This window comes from Eschrichtius robustus, chromosome 14 (genome assembly GCF_028021215.1).
Source record: "Eschrichtius robustus isolate mEscRob2 chromosome 14, mEscRob2.pri, whole genome shotgun sequence".
NCBI classification, from domain to species: domain Eukaryota; kingdom Metazoa; phylum Chordata; class Mammalia; order Artiodactyla; family Eschrichtiidae; genus Eschrichtius; species Eschrichtius robustus.
In genome coordinates this window covers 3,568,585-3,581,557 of record NC_090837.1, presented here as the reverse complement: position 1 = coordinate 3,581,557, position 12,973 = coordinate 3,568,585, and the positions used below count along the sequence as shown (strand labels likewise).

The window sequence follows — 12,973 nt, the reverse complement described above, 5'->3', positions numbered from 1 at the left end:
TTTGAGTCCTGCCTAAGAAATCTTTGCCTACCCTAAGGTCAAAAAGATATCTTCCTTGTTTTTTCCTCCAGAAGTTTAAGCTTTTCCATTAGGATTGTAATCCATCTGAAATTAAATTTTGTGTGTGATATTAGGAGGTAGGGATCGAAATTCATTTTTTTCTGTAAATTCCAGTATCATTGGAAAATGTTTTTCAATGAATTGCTCTGGTTCCTTTGCTGAGAATCAGTTTACTGTGTGTGTTCCTTTGTGTCTGTATAAATCTACCCTTATGCCAGTATCACGCTGTCTTGTTGTAGATTTATGGTACTTCTAGAAATCAGATAGGGTTAGCCTATGACTTTGTTTCAGAATTGTTTTAGCTCTTGTAGGTTTTTTGCATATCCATATACAAAATTTAGAATCATCTTGTCAATTTCTATACAATCTTGTTGCATTGAATCCACAGATCATTTTAGAGAGAATTGCTTTCTTAACAATAATTTGTCTTAAGATCTCTGAGCATGATGTATCTTTCCATTTGCCTGGGTCTTATTTATCTTCATAATGATTTGTACAGGTCTTTCATGTCTTTTAAAAATATTCTTAAGGATTTTATTATTCTTGATGTGCTATAAAAGTTTTCTTTTTAATTTCAGTTTTGAATTTTAGTTGCTAGTATATAGAGATACACTTGATTTTTGTAATACATTGGCATTATATCTTGAAATATAAATTTATTGGTTCTAATTACATCATGTTTTTAATTCCTTTATTGTATTTAAAATTCTATAAATGTATCCAAACAATCCTTTTGGTTGGGAATTTAGATTTTTTAAACACTTTTTGATATGCAGTGATGAAAGTGCTAGGATTTTAATCTTCATATGTTTGCCCAATTGTTTTCTTAGGAGCAATTCCTAAAAATAGAATTGCTGGATTAGACTATGCATTTAACCAGAGCTTTCATACATCTTACATGATGTGTAAGTGTGTCACCTTGGAAAGGTGACATCAGGGTGCATGTCCATCAGTGAAGCTATGAGGGTACCATTTTCTCTACATGTGGTGCCATTGTGTTTTCTGTGCATGGTATGATCGAAACATAATTACGGTGCTTAAGCAAAATTTTATTGTATTGTACAATATCTTTAAGTGTAAAAAGTTTAGTTGTCCACAAATGAAGCCCATAAGTGTATGCTATTTGGGATTATAACTGCCTTACAGGCTGATCAGCCCTGTAATTCTGGTAAAGGTACTAGAACAGCTAAAATTGTCTCAGCAAATGCAATTTGAGGCCTAAGAAGTCATCTCTTTTAACCTGAAATACTTCTCTCTAAAGACAACAATGCAGGGGTAAGATTAGGGGAGTTGAAGTTGCAGGTCCTGCTGTAAATCTCAGAGAAGAGAGTGAAAATGCAAAATCAGTGCCCTGCCCTCAGCAGACAGGAAGACACCCCAGGCCTGTTTTTACTCCGAAAACTTCAGACAAAACCTCCAACACATATTCCGTGTCAAGTGTTCGCTTCCCTTGAAAAGAAGAAATTTCCAAACATTTGATTAGAAATAATTTTCCAAGTGTTTTACATCAATCTCAGAAGAATGGCAGAACTCTTGTCAGCATTACAAATGAACCCACACCATCCAATTGCTTTATCATGTCAGGAAGTGTAAGCCGTTATTCAGAACCAGGAGGCCCATTTTAAATGGCCTGTTGTAAGGTTATTCCATCTTCTGTATATCAGAGGTCACTGTTGCGGTGTAACTAAGATTCATAATTTCCAAAAGGAGAGTGATTTGTCATCAAGGTCTGTACCCTGATGGTTGCTTGTTTCACCGGTCTTACTGTGGAGTGATTAACGGAACAGCCAGGAGATTTAAAATACTCCGCAGACAACATCCCCTCTTGGGAATGTTGGCTTCAGTTTACTCTTAATGTGTGCGATCAGAAGCTGTAAATGCATTCAGAATATATGGGCTCAGGGAAGCTCCGGCGGGGACTGTGGGAGCTGAATTCAGCGGCGTCTCAGGGTTTTATGATCAGGTGTCTGTTCTCATTTGTACAGTCATTCATCTTTGTCAACTTTCAGACTCCAGAGGTAGACCATCTTTCTCACCCGTCCTCTATCTCACCCTGGCCTCTGGAGCATTCTAAACCCATGATTGTGTTTTGTCACTTCTACTCTGGGCTGAGACAGTGAAAACAGAAGTTACAGTGAATTTGATGCAGACCGTTAGTGATCAAATACTCACCCTCTGGATTCCTATGAATTGTTAACCTTGAAATCAAAGGGAGTGGGTTGGGAAGGGCCTCACTGAACACTGAATATAAATAGGTGGGTAGCGGATTAGTCCCCAGGGTTTATAGTCACCTTCTTAAATACCTGATGTCAATTTCAGGGTTTATTTTCCTTTAAGGTATGTCTCGGGTTAGCTGAGAACGTTCAGTAATATCTCTAAGCCCAAGCTAACAAATTAACTAAGTCTCCTTAGTTTAAAACATGAAATCAGTTTTATGCCAACCAGATTCCATGATCAAACAGGTCAACTAGGAACAAATAAAGAATAAAATAGATTAAAGGCACTAAGTGGCATTGTTATAATTTTTCACGCGATGTTCTCATTAGCACTTCCGATCCGAAGGTATGTGTTTAGACATCAAGATAGTTATCTGGTCTTTGTGTTTTCAGGTACATCTTAAATGTTATGATTCAGTGATCCAGGATTTTTGCTTTTAAATGCCAGTAAGTAATGCATCTAGAGTAATGGTGCCTCTCAGGCCATCAAATCCCAAAACTGTGAAAGCTTAAACTTGACCCGGACACACCTTCTTGGTTTTTATTTTCATTTTATTTGTACTTTCATTGTTTATTTAATTTTCTCTCTCTCTTCCTTAAAACTCTATTTGTATTTCTATATGGAAACTCTCATATGCAAAACTCAGATGGTCATATTTTCCTTCCTCAGGCTATTCCTAGGAAAACTCACTTGTTTTTTCACGTGGAAAATTCATGTCATTAGATCCCTGTATGCGTTCACAACCCCCCAAATGAGATTTTTCAGCTAAAAGTCACTAAATCTAATCAACAGAAGTTCTTGAACTCTTTTCTCCTTATAATCACGCATGAAAAAAAAAAAACCAAAAAAGACAGAGCTGCTGGAATAGAAAACGGCAAAGAAAGTGCAAAAAGAAAGTGCAAAGAGAAAGTGCAAAAAGAAAACGGCAAAGAAAATGGCAAAGAAACGTGGATCGGGTTTCTATTCTAGAACCAGCAGACGGATGAGTCACTTAGAGGATTTGGGAGCGTGGTGCTTAGTCTGTTGGGACCGCTAGGGTGCCAGACCATGAAATCAACACGTTTCGTTGTGGAGATAAAAATACCATTCTCCAGGAAATGGTAATATCGGAAAGACACGTAAATGGTTGCATTTGTAAGGGATGAGTTCCAGCCCTGACTTGTGCGAATCCCGGATGTGAGAGGAAAAGTAAAGAGAAGAAAAATAAGCTTGGGGTTCAAATGAGGAAATGAAATCCACTAAAAGAATTAAGTAGGTACCTGCCTCACCTCCAAACCTCTAGAGGCCAGCACGTTTTAGTTCTTTTTTAAAATCTGAGAATGAACATGGTACATTTCCCTGAAGTTGGCCAAGGCCCTGGGAGAAGCTGAAATGGAATTACTTAGAGTTGATGCATCCATGAGGTCGGGCCTGAGACCTTAGTTGTTTGATCAGGATTTTTGAACTTCATTTCCTGAAAACGATATTGGTGTATGTGAAAAGTGCATGTAAGCTCTCAAACCCAAATGCTGTCTCTGCATTTAATTAAGAAAAAAAAATTTTTTTAATCCTAGAATAAGACAAAGACTTTGGTTCTTTGTTTGATCCTATTCTAATATAGGTTTCTAAATTCCCATGACATTTGATCTCCTGCCCAGGAAGAAGAGGGGGAAAGAGGCAAGAGAATATGGTATTAACTCCTTCTCCCTCTAGGGTCTGGTAGGTCGGGGGGGATCTCAAAATCAGTTCAGTGAACTGGGCAGCAGCACCTTTAAAAATTGAGATGAAATAGAATAGAAGATATCAGAGCGCCTTGTATGCAATAGGTCTAAATGATTCTTTGAAACTCTGCCGTGTCTGTGTGTGTCTGTGTGTCTATATGTATAAACACATATTTCATGTGTACAGGGTTGCAGTATAGTGTGTACATCTTACTGTAAGTCATAGTCAGAACATTCTGAAGATCAGTGTTGTAAATTATGGATTATTCTCTCTTGAGGTCGGCTTTCCTAGGGATCCTGGGGTGGGGTACGTAGAGGGCCACTTTTCTCCAGCTTTACCTCACCAGAAGGCCAGCAGGTCTTCCGAACCTGCTGTTCTGAGTAGCTAGCACGTGTCAAATCGAAGTCAAGGAACAAAGTAGGTTTCCAGCATCTACACTTGTCACAAAGTAAAAATAAAGAATTAGATGCAGCCTTTTTACCGAGACATCACATCGGTTCTTAAAATAGGGCTTTCTTTGGATGCCATCTCTGGATGCCGTCTTTGTGTTTGTTTTGTTTTTGTATTTACTTTTTTCCAATTTGGTAATATAGTTTCTCTGATTTCCCCCTCTTTTTGGTACTTCCGTGGTTCTCCTTCTACCTTCCTTTTTTTCACTCCTTTTATATAGTTGAATGGATATCCCATGTATTTACATGATGATGATGATGTAAGGGATGTTCTATCCTTCTCACTGTATCACACCTGGAGACATGTAACATCACCTTCTTCCATTACTGGCGATTTTTAAAAAAATATATCAACTCTGTGTGTGTGTGTGTGTGGGTGTGTGTAAATAAAGCCACGTGCGCTGGGTTAAGTTTTCCTCCGTTAGTTAAGTGGGTGTCTTTCTCGGTTTCCCCGTGTCCAGGTGTTATATTTCCTTTGTAATCAATACGTTATTTTTGAGGAGGCACTTGTAATTTCTGTCCTCATCAAACTTCCCCTCACCAGTTTTAGCATTCATTGATGGTTCTTGCCTAACTGTGTAGGTTTTGGCTGTTTTTCACACCTGACCTTCCTTTCCTTAATGGTATTCTTCAATTTGTATCATTTTAAAAAATTTATTTATTTTGTATTATTTTTATTTTTATTTTATTTTTTTATGGCCGTACTGCTCAGCACACAGGATCCTAGTTCCCTGACCAGGGATTGAACCTGTGCCCCCTGCAGTGGAAGCGTGGAGTCTTAACCACTGGACTGCCAGGGAAGTCCCCTGCATCATTTACTAAAGAAAAGAGCTTGTCTCCTGACCCCAGATTCAAATGCCTGACCTCAAATTCTTCTGATCTCAAATTCAAATTCTGGACATAGCCTCTAGCTTAAATGTTTGGTCAAAGAAGTATTCACTAAGGTCTGTTTGTCTAAGGTTAGTTTCAATACTGAAAATATAGGAAAAGTATATAACAAAAAAACCTCAAAACTCAACATATCTTAATGAAATTGTCAACAGTTAATTCAGAGACTGTAATAATGGTTTAAGGTTTTTCTAAGAGGACATCTGAATCTTAACATTTCGGTAAAGACTTTCTCCAGTGCTGGTTATGTATTATTATTATCATTAGCTTTTGTGATTGTGTCAGAGTGCTGTCAATATATCTTATTACATTCATTCTAATTATATTACTACTCAAGACTTAAAGCACAGAGGGAATGAAATTATTTGCATTAAGAATTGGATGAATGAAATGAATGAATGAAAACCTTCTCCTTGTGTGATTTTATGTCCAATTACATATGTTTGGAAATGGTGAAGTTGTAGGCTAGCTTGGGTTAATATTAATAATTTCTTTTTCTTTAATGAAATTTTATAAAGAAGGCAGGGTGGCTTCTTTTCTTTTCTTTTCCTTTTGTGGGGATCCATGCCATGTGGCTTGTGGGATCACAGTTCCCCGACCAGGGATTGAACCCAGGCCATGGCAGTGAGATCGCCGAATCTTAACCACTAGACCACCGGGGAACTCCCCGGTATTAATCATTTCTGTTGACTGCATGATCTATGGCTGCCGAACAGACCTCCTCAACACATGGTGACTTAAAACAACCGCCATGGATTTTCTCGTGATTTTGCGGATTGGCGGTTTGGACTTGGGTCACCCCTGCTTCCACTGTGTGTGCTGGGCTCACTTGTAAGTTGGGCTGAGGCCTGACGGGTCCTGCGTGGCTGGTTGGGTCTCTCTTCACCAAGTCTCATTCCTAAGGAGGCAACCAGGCCTGACTGTAAGGCCAGCAGCATCCCAGTGGGTGGGACGTTGGGCACCAGGCTTCCCATGGCCAAGAGTTGGAAGTCACTTCCGCTCTGTTATTGATGCCAGTCACCAGGTCAGCCCAGCATCTAGGGGTGGGGAAATGGGTTCCACCTCTTGCCGGGAGGGACCACAGAGAATGTGGCCACCTGCAACTCGCCATACACGACAACTTTCAATGTAGCAAACCTAAACCTTTTATTTTATGTATCTGTGGGCACGTATACATTACGCGTGTGTCCCTATATATAGACATATACAAACTCAGGAGGACATTCCTATATAAACCATCTTTCTAGTTTCACAAAGAAAAGATTCTTCCTAACTGGAATTGCATGGAAATATTTTCTAGGACCTGTGGCTGACATTTCAGTAATAACTCAGTCAGTTCTTATCACCTCATCCTTCTGCATTGCAGCAAAAGTACCTTTACTTTATTAGGCCAAGTTCAGCTCAGGTTGATTCATCAGGAGGAACAGTTAGTTCATGCAGTGAAATGAAGATAAAACTTAGGCGTGGGAGCAGCTGCCTGAGAGGTCAGAGCCCAGCAGCCTCTGAGCTGTGTCTGCAGGGCCATTGTCACCGGGTCATCGATCCGAGTCCTCTTAGTTGAAAATAGCCTGAACTCTTCTGTTGCAGAGATTAACCAAAGCGCTGACAATCTACACGTGTTTCTCCTCATCTGTGGACTCCGGCAAGTGAAAGACCCTCTCTATTTGGTGGATGCATTCTCGGGTATGTGTTCTCAGGTGATCCTTTGCCTGCGGAATTCCACCGGGGTCCCTGTCTTCACGTGTCTCTCCTTAGGACTTTGAGTTTTCTCATTTTTTTGGCCCATCAGCAGAACTGTTTCTAGATTGTTACTTTGGAAACAACCAGAAAAATAATCTTGCTGTGTAGTCATTTCAGTTGTTTCCTACTTTCCTGTGCCCTCAGCTTCTGAGGAAGTCATAAAACATAGCCAGTAATGATAAGTCTAAAATAATTTTATCTGGCAATATTTTACACATGCCAATTTGTATGATACATCTGGAGTTTTGTTGCATTGCTTAAGTTAATCTATAGACTCTTCAGTATATTCTAAAATCCATATTGAATTGTGATTGCATATCCATCCTAATTACCTAATAAATTAGATATCTGAATAATGTGCAACGTTCTAGAAAAAAATATTTTCCTTAAAACCATAAAATGTCAAATACTTACATTTAAAATAATTATAAGTTGACTAATATGAATGAAAGCAAAATGATATGAAATAATTTATATTGCAGCATAATTAATATTAAACTGATTTATGTTTTCAGCTGTGACTTAAAACCATTTTAAAAGTCTTTCTTTTTTTTTCTTTTTTTCTCCCCAAGAATGGCATCAAGAGGAGCCCAACATTTATATGGTTATCGTCGGTCCTGAAGTAAGTTGATTTGCCATAAGCATTGATCTCATCTCTGTTTCCTCTTTATTCTTCTTATGTATTTTCTAAAATTAGTTTCTGTTACTTTTCTAACCCAAGGTTTATTTCTTTCTTAAGTAAATAAAGTCTGTTTGCCTTTATAACAATGAACACCAGACCAAGGTTAAAGATTATGAGGCTTTATAAGTCTTTACAATTAACTTATTGCTGCAAAGGGTAAGAAATTCTTACGGGAATACAGAGGAGTCATATAAAGACAGTCCATGTAAGTCGGTGTATAAGGCAGACGTTCCATGTGGTCCAGATCGTCTTTGAAACTTCCTGGAAGTGCTCAACTGACAAACACAGAGCTGTTCCTTCACCCGAGCACTGGATTAAGCCATTAACTTGTATTCAAGAGCCGAGTGGGGTGGAAAAGCACAAGAAATACAGTCTGCACTGGGGCATGTCCTTGCCTGTCAGTGGCCATTGTCTGGGGAACAGAGACCAGTGGCAGGGCTTGGAGGTGCTGCTTCTCACTCCCCGGGACTCGGGATGTTCCCTCTCCCCTCCGGCAGATCCGGAGCAAGCATGTGCTCTGTCCCAGAGTCAATTCTAAGCGCTCAGGATGCAGAGAGTCTGGGTGCTGACACACTGGTCATCTCATGAAAGTGAACACTGATTTGCTCCAAGCAGTTTGGAAAATAAGATACGCATCCCGCCAGGTGGGATGTAACACCGCGGTAACAAGGCCTTTTCTTTTTTCGTGGGGCTTCTGTGCCAGGGCTGCACGGTGCCTCCCCTGCGCCCTACGACGGCTCACGCTTCCTTTCCCTTTTGCCCAGCGGGATGGCTGAGTCTTTGCATGTTAAATGCCTGCATGACCTCCCTGTTCTGTTCTGTAATTCCTCCTCTCGTGGTTTCCTAGTTCCCTAGGGACCCACCGAGCATGCAGGGGGTGGCAGGCTTTTCTTTCGAATACTAAAGACCTTTGGAAATACTACATTTACCTCAAAAAAGGCCCCCTAGCCTAAAAACATATCAAGGGCTAGAATCTGTGTAGCCACATTGGTTGTCACACGGAAGAAGAATCACCCCATCATCCATGTTCTTTGTTGGTATAACAGACACTCACACACACAGGCACGCACGTACCCAGGCCTGCACGCGCATACCCGCATCGCTCACGCTCAGGGCCAGCCTTTTGATGGTTAACAAGATAATCCCTAGTGCACTAATGAATGCATGTTGAGCAATGAATGTTAAGTCCCATAGTGGCAAAGTTGTTACTATTATTATTATTTTAATTCTCTTTCCATCCTCCTGTTCGAAGAGCATGATTGACTGAAAAAGTTTTAGTTTGATGCTAAATTCCTTGCTAACCAAGAGAGAAGGCCTGAGGTTAGAGCCATGGCAACAACAGTTATCCTGAAAGAATTTAGTAATGTGGCTTTCTTCTCCATTGTTTTTACTTTTATGGTTCTGTTCTACTTATGGTGTGTGATACTGGCTTTCCAACGCTGAAAATTTCCTTTAAAAATGAATTGATTTCACAAAAAGTAGTAAATAAGCAATAGTACAGCTGGGGCACAGATGTGACAAATTGTGAAAGTACGCAAATAGCCAAAGTTTGGGAAACAGTTTTTATCGAGAATCAATCGGTGTGCCCAGTGGAAGAAACACCGAAAGAACAACGCTTGGTGGAGGAAAATGTTCGCAAACATCGGGCTAATGATGATCTGATTTCTCTGTTTGACTTTTTCTGTCGTGTTTCCTTTTAAGGAAACCTAGAGGGAGGTGGCAAACTTCGAAGCACTAGTTTAGCATAAATATGTGCCAGAAACCCTTTTCCAGAGACATGAAGACCAAGGCAGCATTTGAGCTGATACAGAGGTCAGAGAAGAGGGAGTGACCAGGACACGTGGTGCTTTCCTGCATTTATTAAGCATCTTTATCTTTACCTCAGTTGCCTACAGGTGAAGGATGCCATTTGTTTCATAAAGGCTTTCTAAGTCATAGTCTTTTAGAAGAAACACTGTTGTATTGTTTTTTACATTAAACACTTAGGAAGGCTTTTCCCTTCTCAGGACAAAGATATTTATTCTGCCATTTGTTTTTGGAACATACAACATTCCCTCTAACTTTAGTTTGCCTAATTTTAAAAGAGCAGTGAGTGTAAAAAATGTGTCTCTTTCCTCCTAATTTCACTGCAGGGAAACTTATCCCTCAGGCTCCAGGTTGGGAGACGGTAGGGGAGGGTGGAGACTGTGGCCAACTGTGGAATGAATGGTGGGCAGGGCACGATTCAGCCACAGCAGGGTTTGCATTCAAAGATGCAGGCTCCCTTGTCAGCCTTGCAAGAGAAGCCACAATCCAGAGGCCTTTTTCTTTCTCTCTTTTGAAAAAATGCCTGTGTGTGTGAAATGTCTTATTTTTAACAGCTGGGAACTAATTAGACAAACGTACTTATGCTTGTGCATGCGTGCGCGCGCACACACACACACACACACACACACACACACACACACTCTCTCTCTCTCTCTTTCTCTCTTTCTCTCTGTTTGCCTTGTTGGCCCTACAAAATGCATCTCTGTATTTTCCCTTTTGTAACTTCCAGAGGGAGGCAATCCGAAGTGGTTTTGAGCAAAGGCTGTCATGACTTTGCCTGTTAAGGATCAGGGAGCAGAGGGTGACGTGAGCTGGGCGAGGCAAAGCGGATTTGCAGGGACCGTGGAAAGATGTGTCGTGGGAAGCTTAAGTGCTTCCGCAATTCCAGTGGCCCCTCCTCTCTTTTTCCAAACTAGTCTAATAAATCTCTGATATACCTGAGGACGGGATGCTTACTGGGCAAGTGCGGGTCTGGGACGAGTCTTGTAGAATGCCCCACCCCCAGGGCCCCCGTGGGACCGTTCTGAAGCTGCATCTTCAGCCACCGAGCTGGTTTGCTTGGTGCAACAGGGGAATGAATGAGAGAAAGAGGAGCCATGGAAGGGCACTCTTGAGTGAAGGGTGGCGAAGAGTTATGCCCTGAGAGTTGCTAGTCCTTAAGTTCATTGCCATGAATCAGTAACAGTTCGCAAGCACTTCTTCCACAAGGCACTCCACTATCTATAACTAAAAACCCTCTAGGAAACGGGGAAAGGCATCCTTGGGTTGCAGATTTGCTGCTTAGCGAAACCAGCCGTAAGCACCTGGCACTGGTCAGGCAGTCAGTGCAGAGCTTTACTGAGATTTGCTCACTTCTCCTCCACCGACGGGAGAGACTGGATCTTCCAGATCTAACTCTGCCTGCAGGGATGCAGCTGCCTTCTCAGCCTTGCACTGACCTGAACGCAGAAGCCAAGGCTTTGGACCCGACTAGTGTTGATCTGTCTTGGTCCATCCGGGCGGCTCTAACCAAGGACCGCAGATGGGGTGGTTGACAAACAGCGGCGATTTATTTCTGACGGTTCTGGAGGCTGCGAGTCCAAGACGAAAGTGCCAGCATGGTCATGTTGTCGTGAGGATGCTCTTCCTGTCTTGCTGCGTCCTCGTGGTGGAAGGGGCGACGGAGCTCTCCGGGGTCTTTTGTAAGGACACGAATTCCATTCATGAGGGCTCCAGCATCATGACCTAAGCACTTCCCAAAGACCGCACCCTCCACCCCAATACCATCACCTTGAGGGTTAAGATCTCAACGTATGAATTTTAGGGGGGACACAAGCATTCAGCCCCTAGCGATATCCCTGCCTTGTAAAAGGTCTTCATCAAATCTAAAGAGCCATTACAATAGCCATTACAGCAAACACCTTAGTGTCATCCTAGCAGACAGAATCATTTGAGTTTCTAAATTTCTAAGGCAGCACTTGGAATCCAGTTAGTCACAGACTCCTTCAAACCTCTTGTTTCCTTCTTGAGTCCCTCTTCCCTACAAAAGATTTTTTTTTTTTTTTTTTTTGGCCATGTCACACCGCTAGTGGGATCTTAGTTTCCCGACCAGGGATCGAACCCCGGCCCTCGGCACTGAAAACGCGGAGTCTTAACCACTGGACCGCCAGGGAATTGCCCAAAAGACTTAAAACCAATATATGTAGACACACATTTCAGATCCTCCAGTAATTCAGATAAGGCTAGTGTCTGTTAAGTTTTATGTTTGTTTGCTTTTTCTCCATAACCAGTGGTATGCTGGTCAATGTTTAAAAACAGTTCTGTTGGGGAGAGCGGGGCAGGACGCCCTGTTTTCTAACAACCCTGTTTGCCTATTTCTATAAAAAGCTTTTACCATGGCCAGACATCAAGTAAAGCCAACTCCTGCACATTTTACATAGTGACCCACTACACACACACACACACACACATACACACACACACACACACACACACACACACACACACCCCAGAAACAAGCTTTATTAAACAATACTCTTGCTTCATGTATTTCACACACTCTGATATTTTAAAAAAACCTGTTCCATGTCTCTGTTTTGCTATTCCATGTCATTAAAACAAAGGTTATTTTTATTCCAAAATTGATTTCATGATGTGCTCCCTGATCTGAAGTTTGGACAACACTGACTTGGGCCATGCTTGATGGTGTGTGTGTGTGTGTGTGTTTCTCTCCATCCACTAAACATATTCCCTCTTGAAAGCCAGTGCCTTGGCTGCTTCCTCAGTGGAAGATTCCCTCCCCACATACTGGGCTGGCTCAGATATGCTTCTCCTGACCCCTCAATTTAAACAAGCTCTTCCCCACCATCGTTGTAAGATTTCCAGGCATCTATCAGTTTTCAGCATCAAGAATTCAATTTAACATCACTTTTGAATTCAGAACTAGGAGGAGACTAAAAGGATTTTACACTTGAAATTGAATATCTGTTACAATGTTACGGGTTAATATGCTGATCTTTTGGAAATAGATTTGAGAAGTGGGTCAGAGGTCAAATCTTGGGACACATTAAGATTCATCTTTTAACCATTATCTCTTAGAGTAGCTCAAACACCCCGGGTATTACAATTATCTTTGACATCTACTGTGAGTACACTCTTCTTCCATTCATCTTTTTCTTTGTTAACTGCTAAGCTCAGTGACTGAATAAACTCTTTAAGTCTAAATTACACACTTTTGGAGGACTGTAGCCTTTCCAGGTCATGTGCAGGGTCTCTGAGTACAAAACTGCATTGACTCTGTTAGTTAATTATTATTAACTAACCTACTATTAGGGCCTATTATTAGGGAATAATCGCAGTGCATGCAGCAGTGATTCCCTCTCTCTCTGTCCACGTCTCTGCGCGGAGCCTGGTCAGATCCGAGACCCCAGTGAAGACCTGGCTACGCAGC

The 12,973-nt window shown here is 41.3% G+C and overlaps 1 protein-coding gene across 4 annotated transcripts in view; it reads left to right on the top strand.

Moving 5' to 3' along the window:
- The window catches only part of GLT1D1 (glycosyltransferase 1 domain containing 1), a 106,036-nt gene that overhangs the window by 56,203 nt on the left and 36,860 nt on the right, over window positions 1–12,973 (top strand). For all 4 annotated transcript variants that reach the window (XM_068562887.1, XM_068562888.1, XM_068562886.1 and 1 more), the window contains 2 exons: window positions 6,903–6,998; window positions 7,628–7,677. In XM_068562887.1, the coding sequence (XP_068418988.1) occupies window positions 6,903–6,998; window positions 7,628–7,677 (146 nt within the window). The remainder of the gene's footprint in view (window positions 1–6,902; window positions 6,999–7,627; window positions 7,678–12,973) is intronic.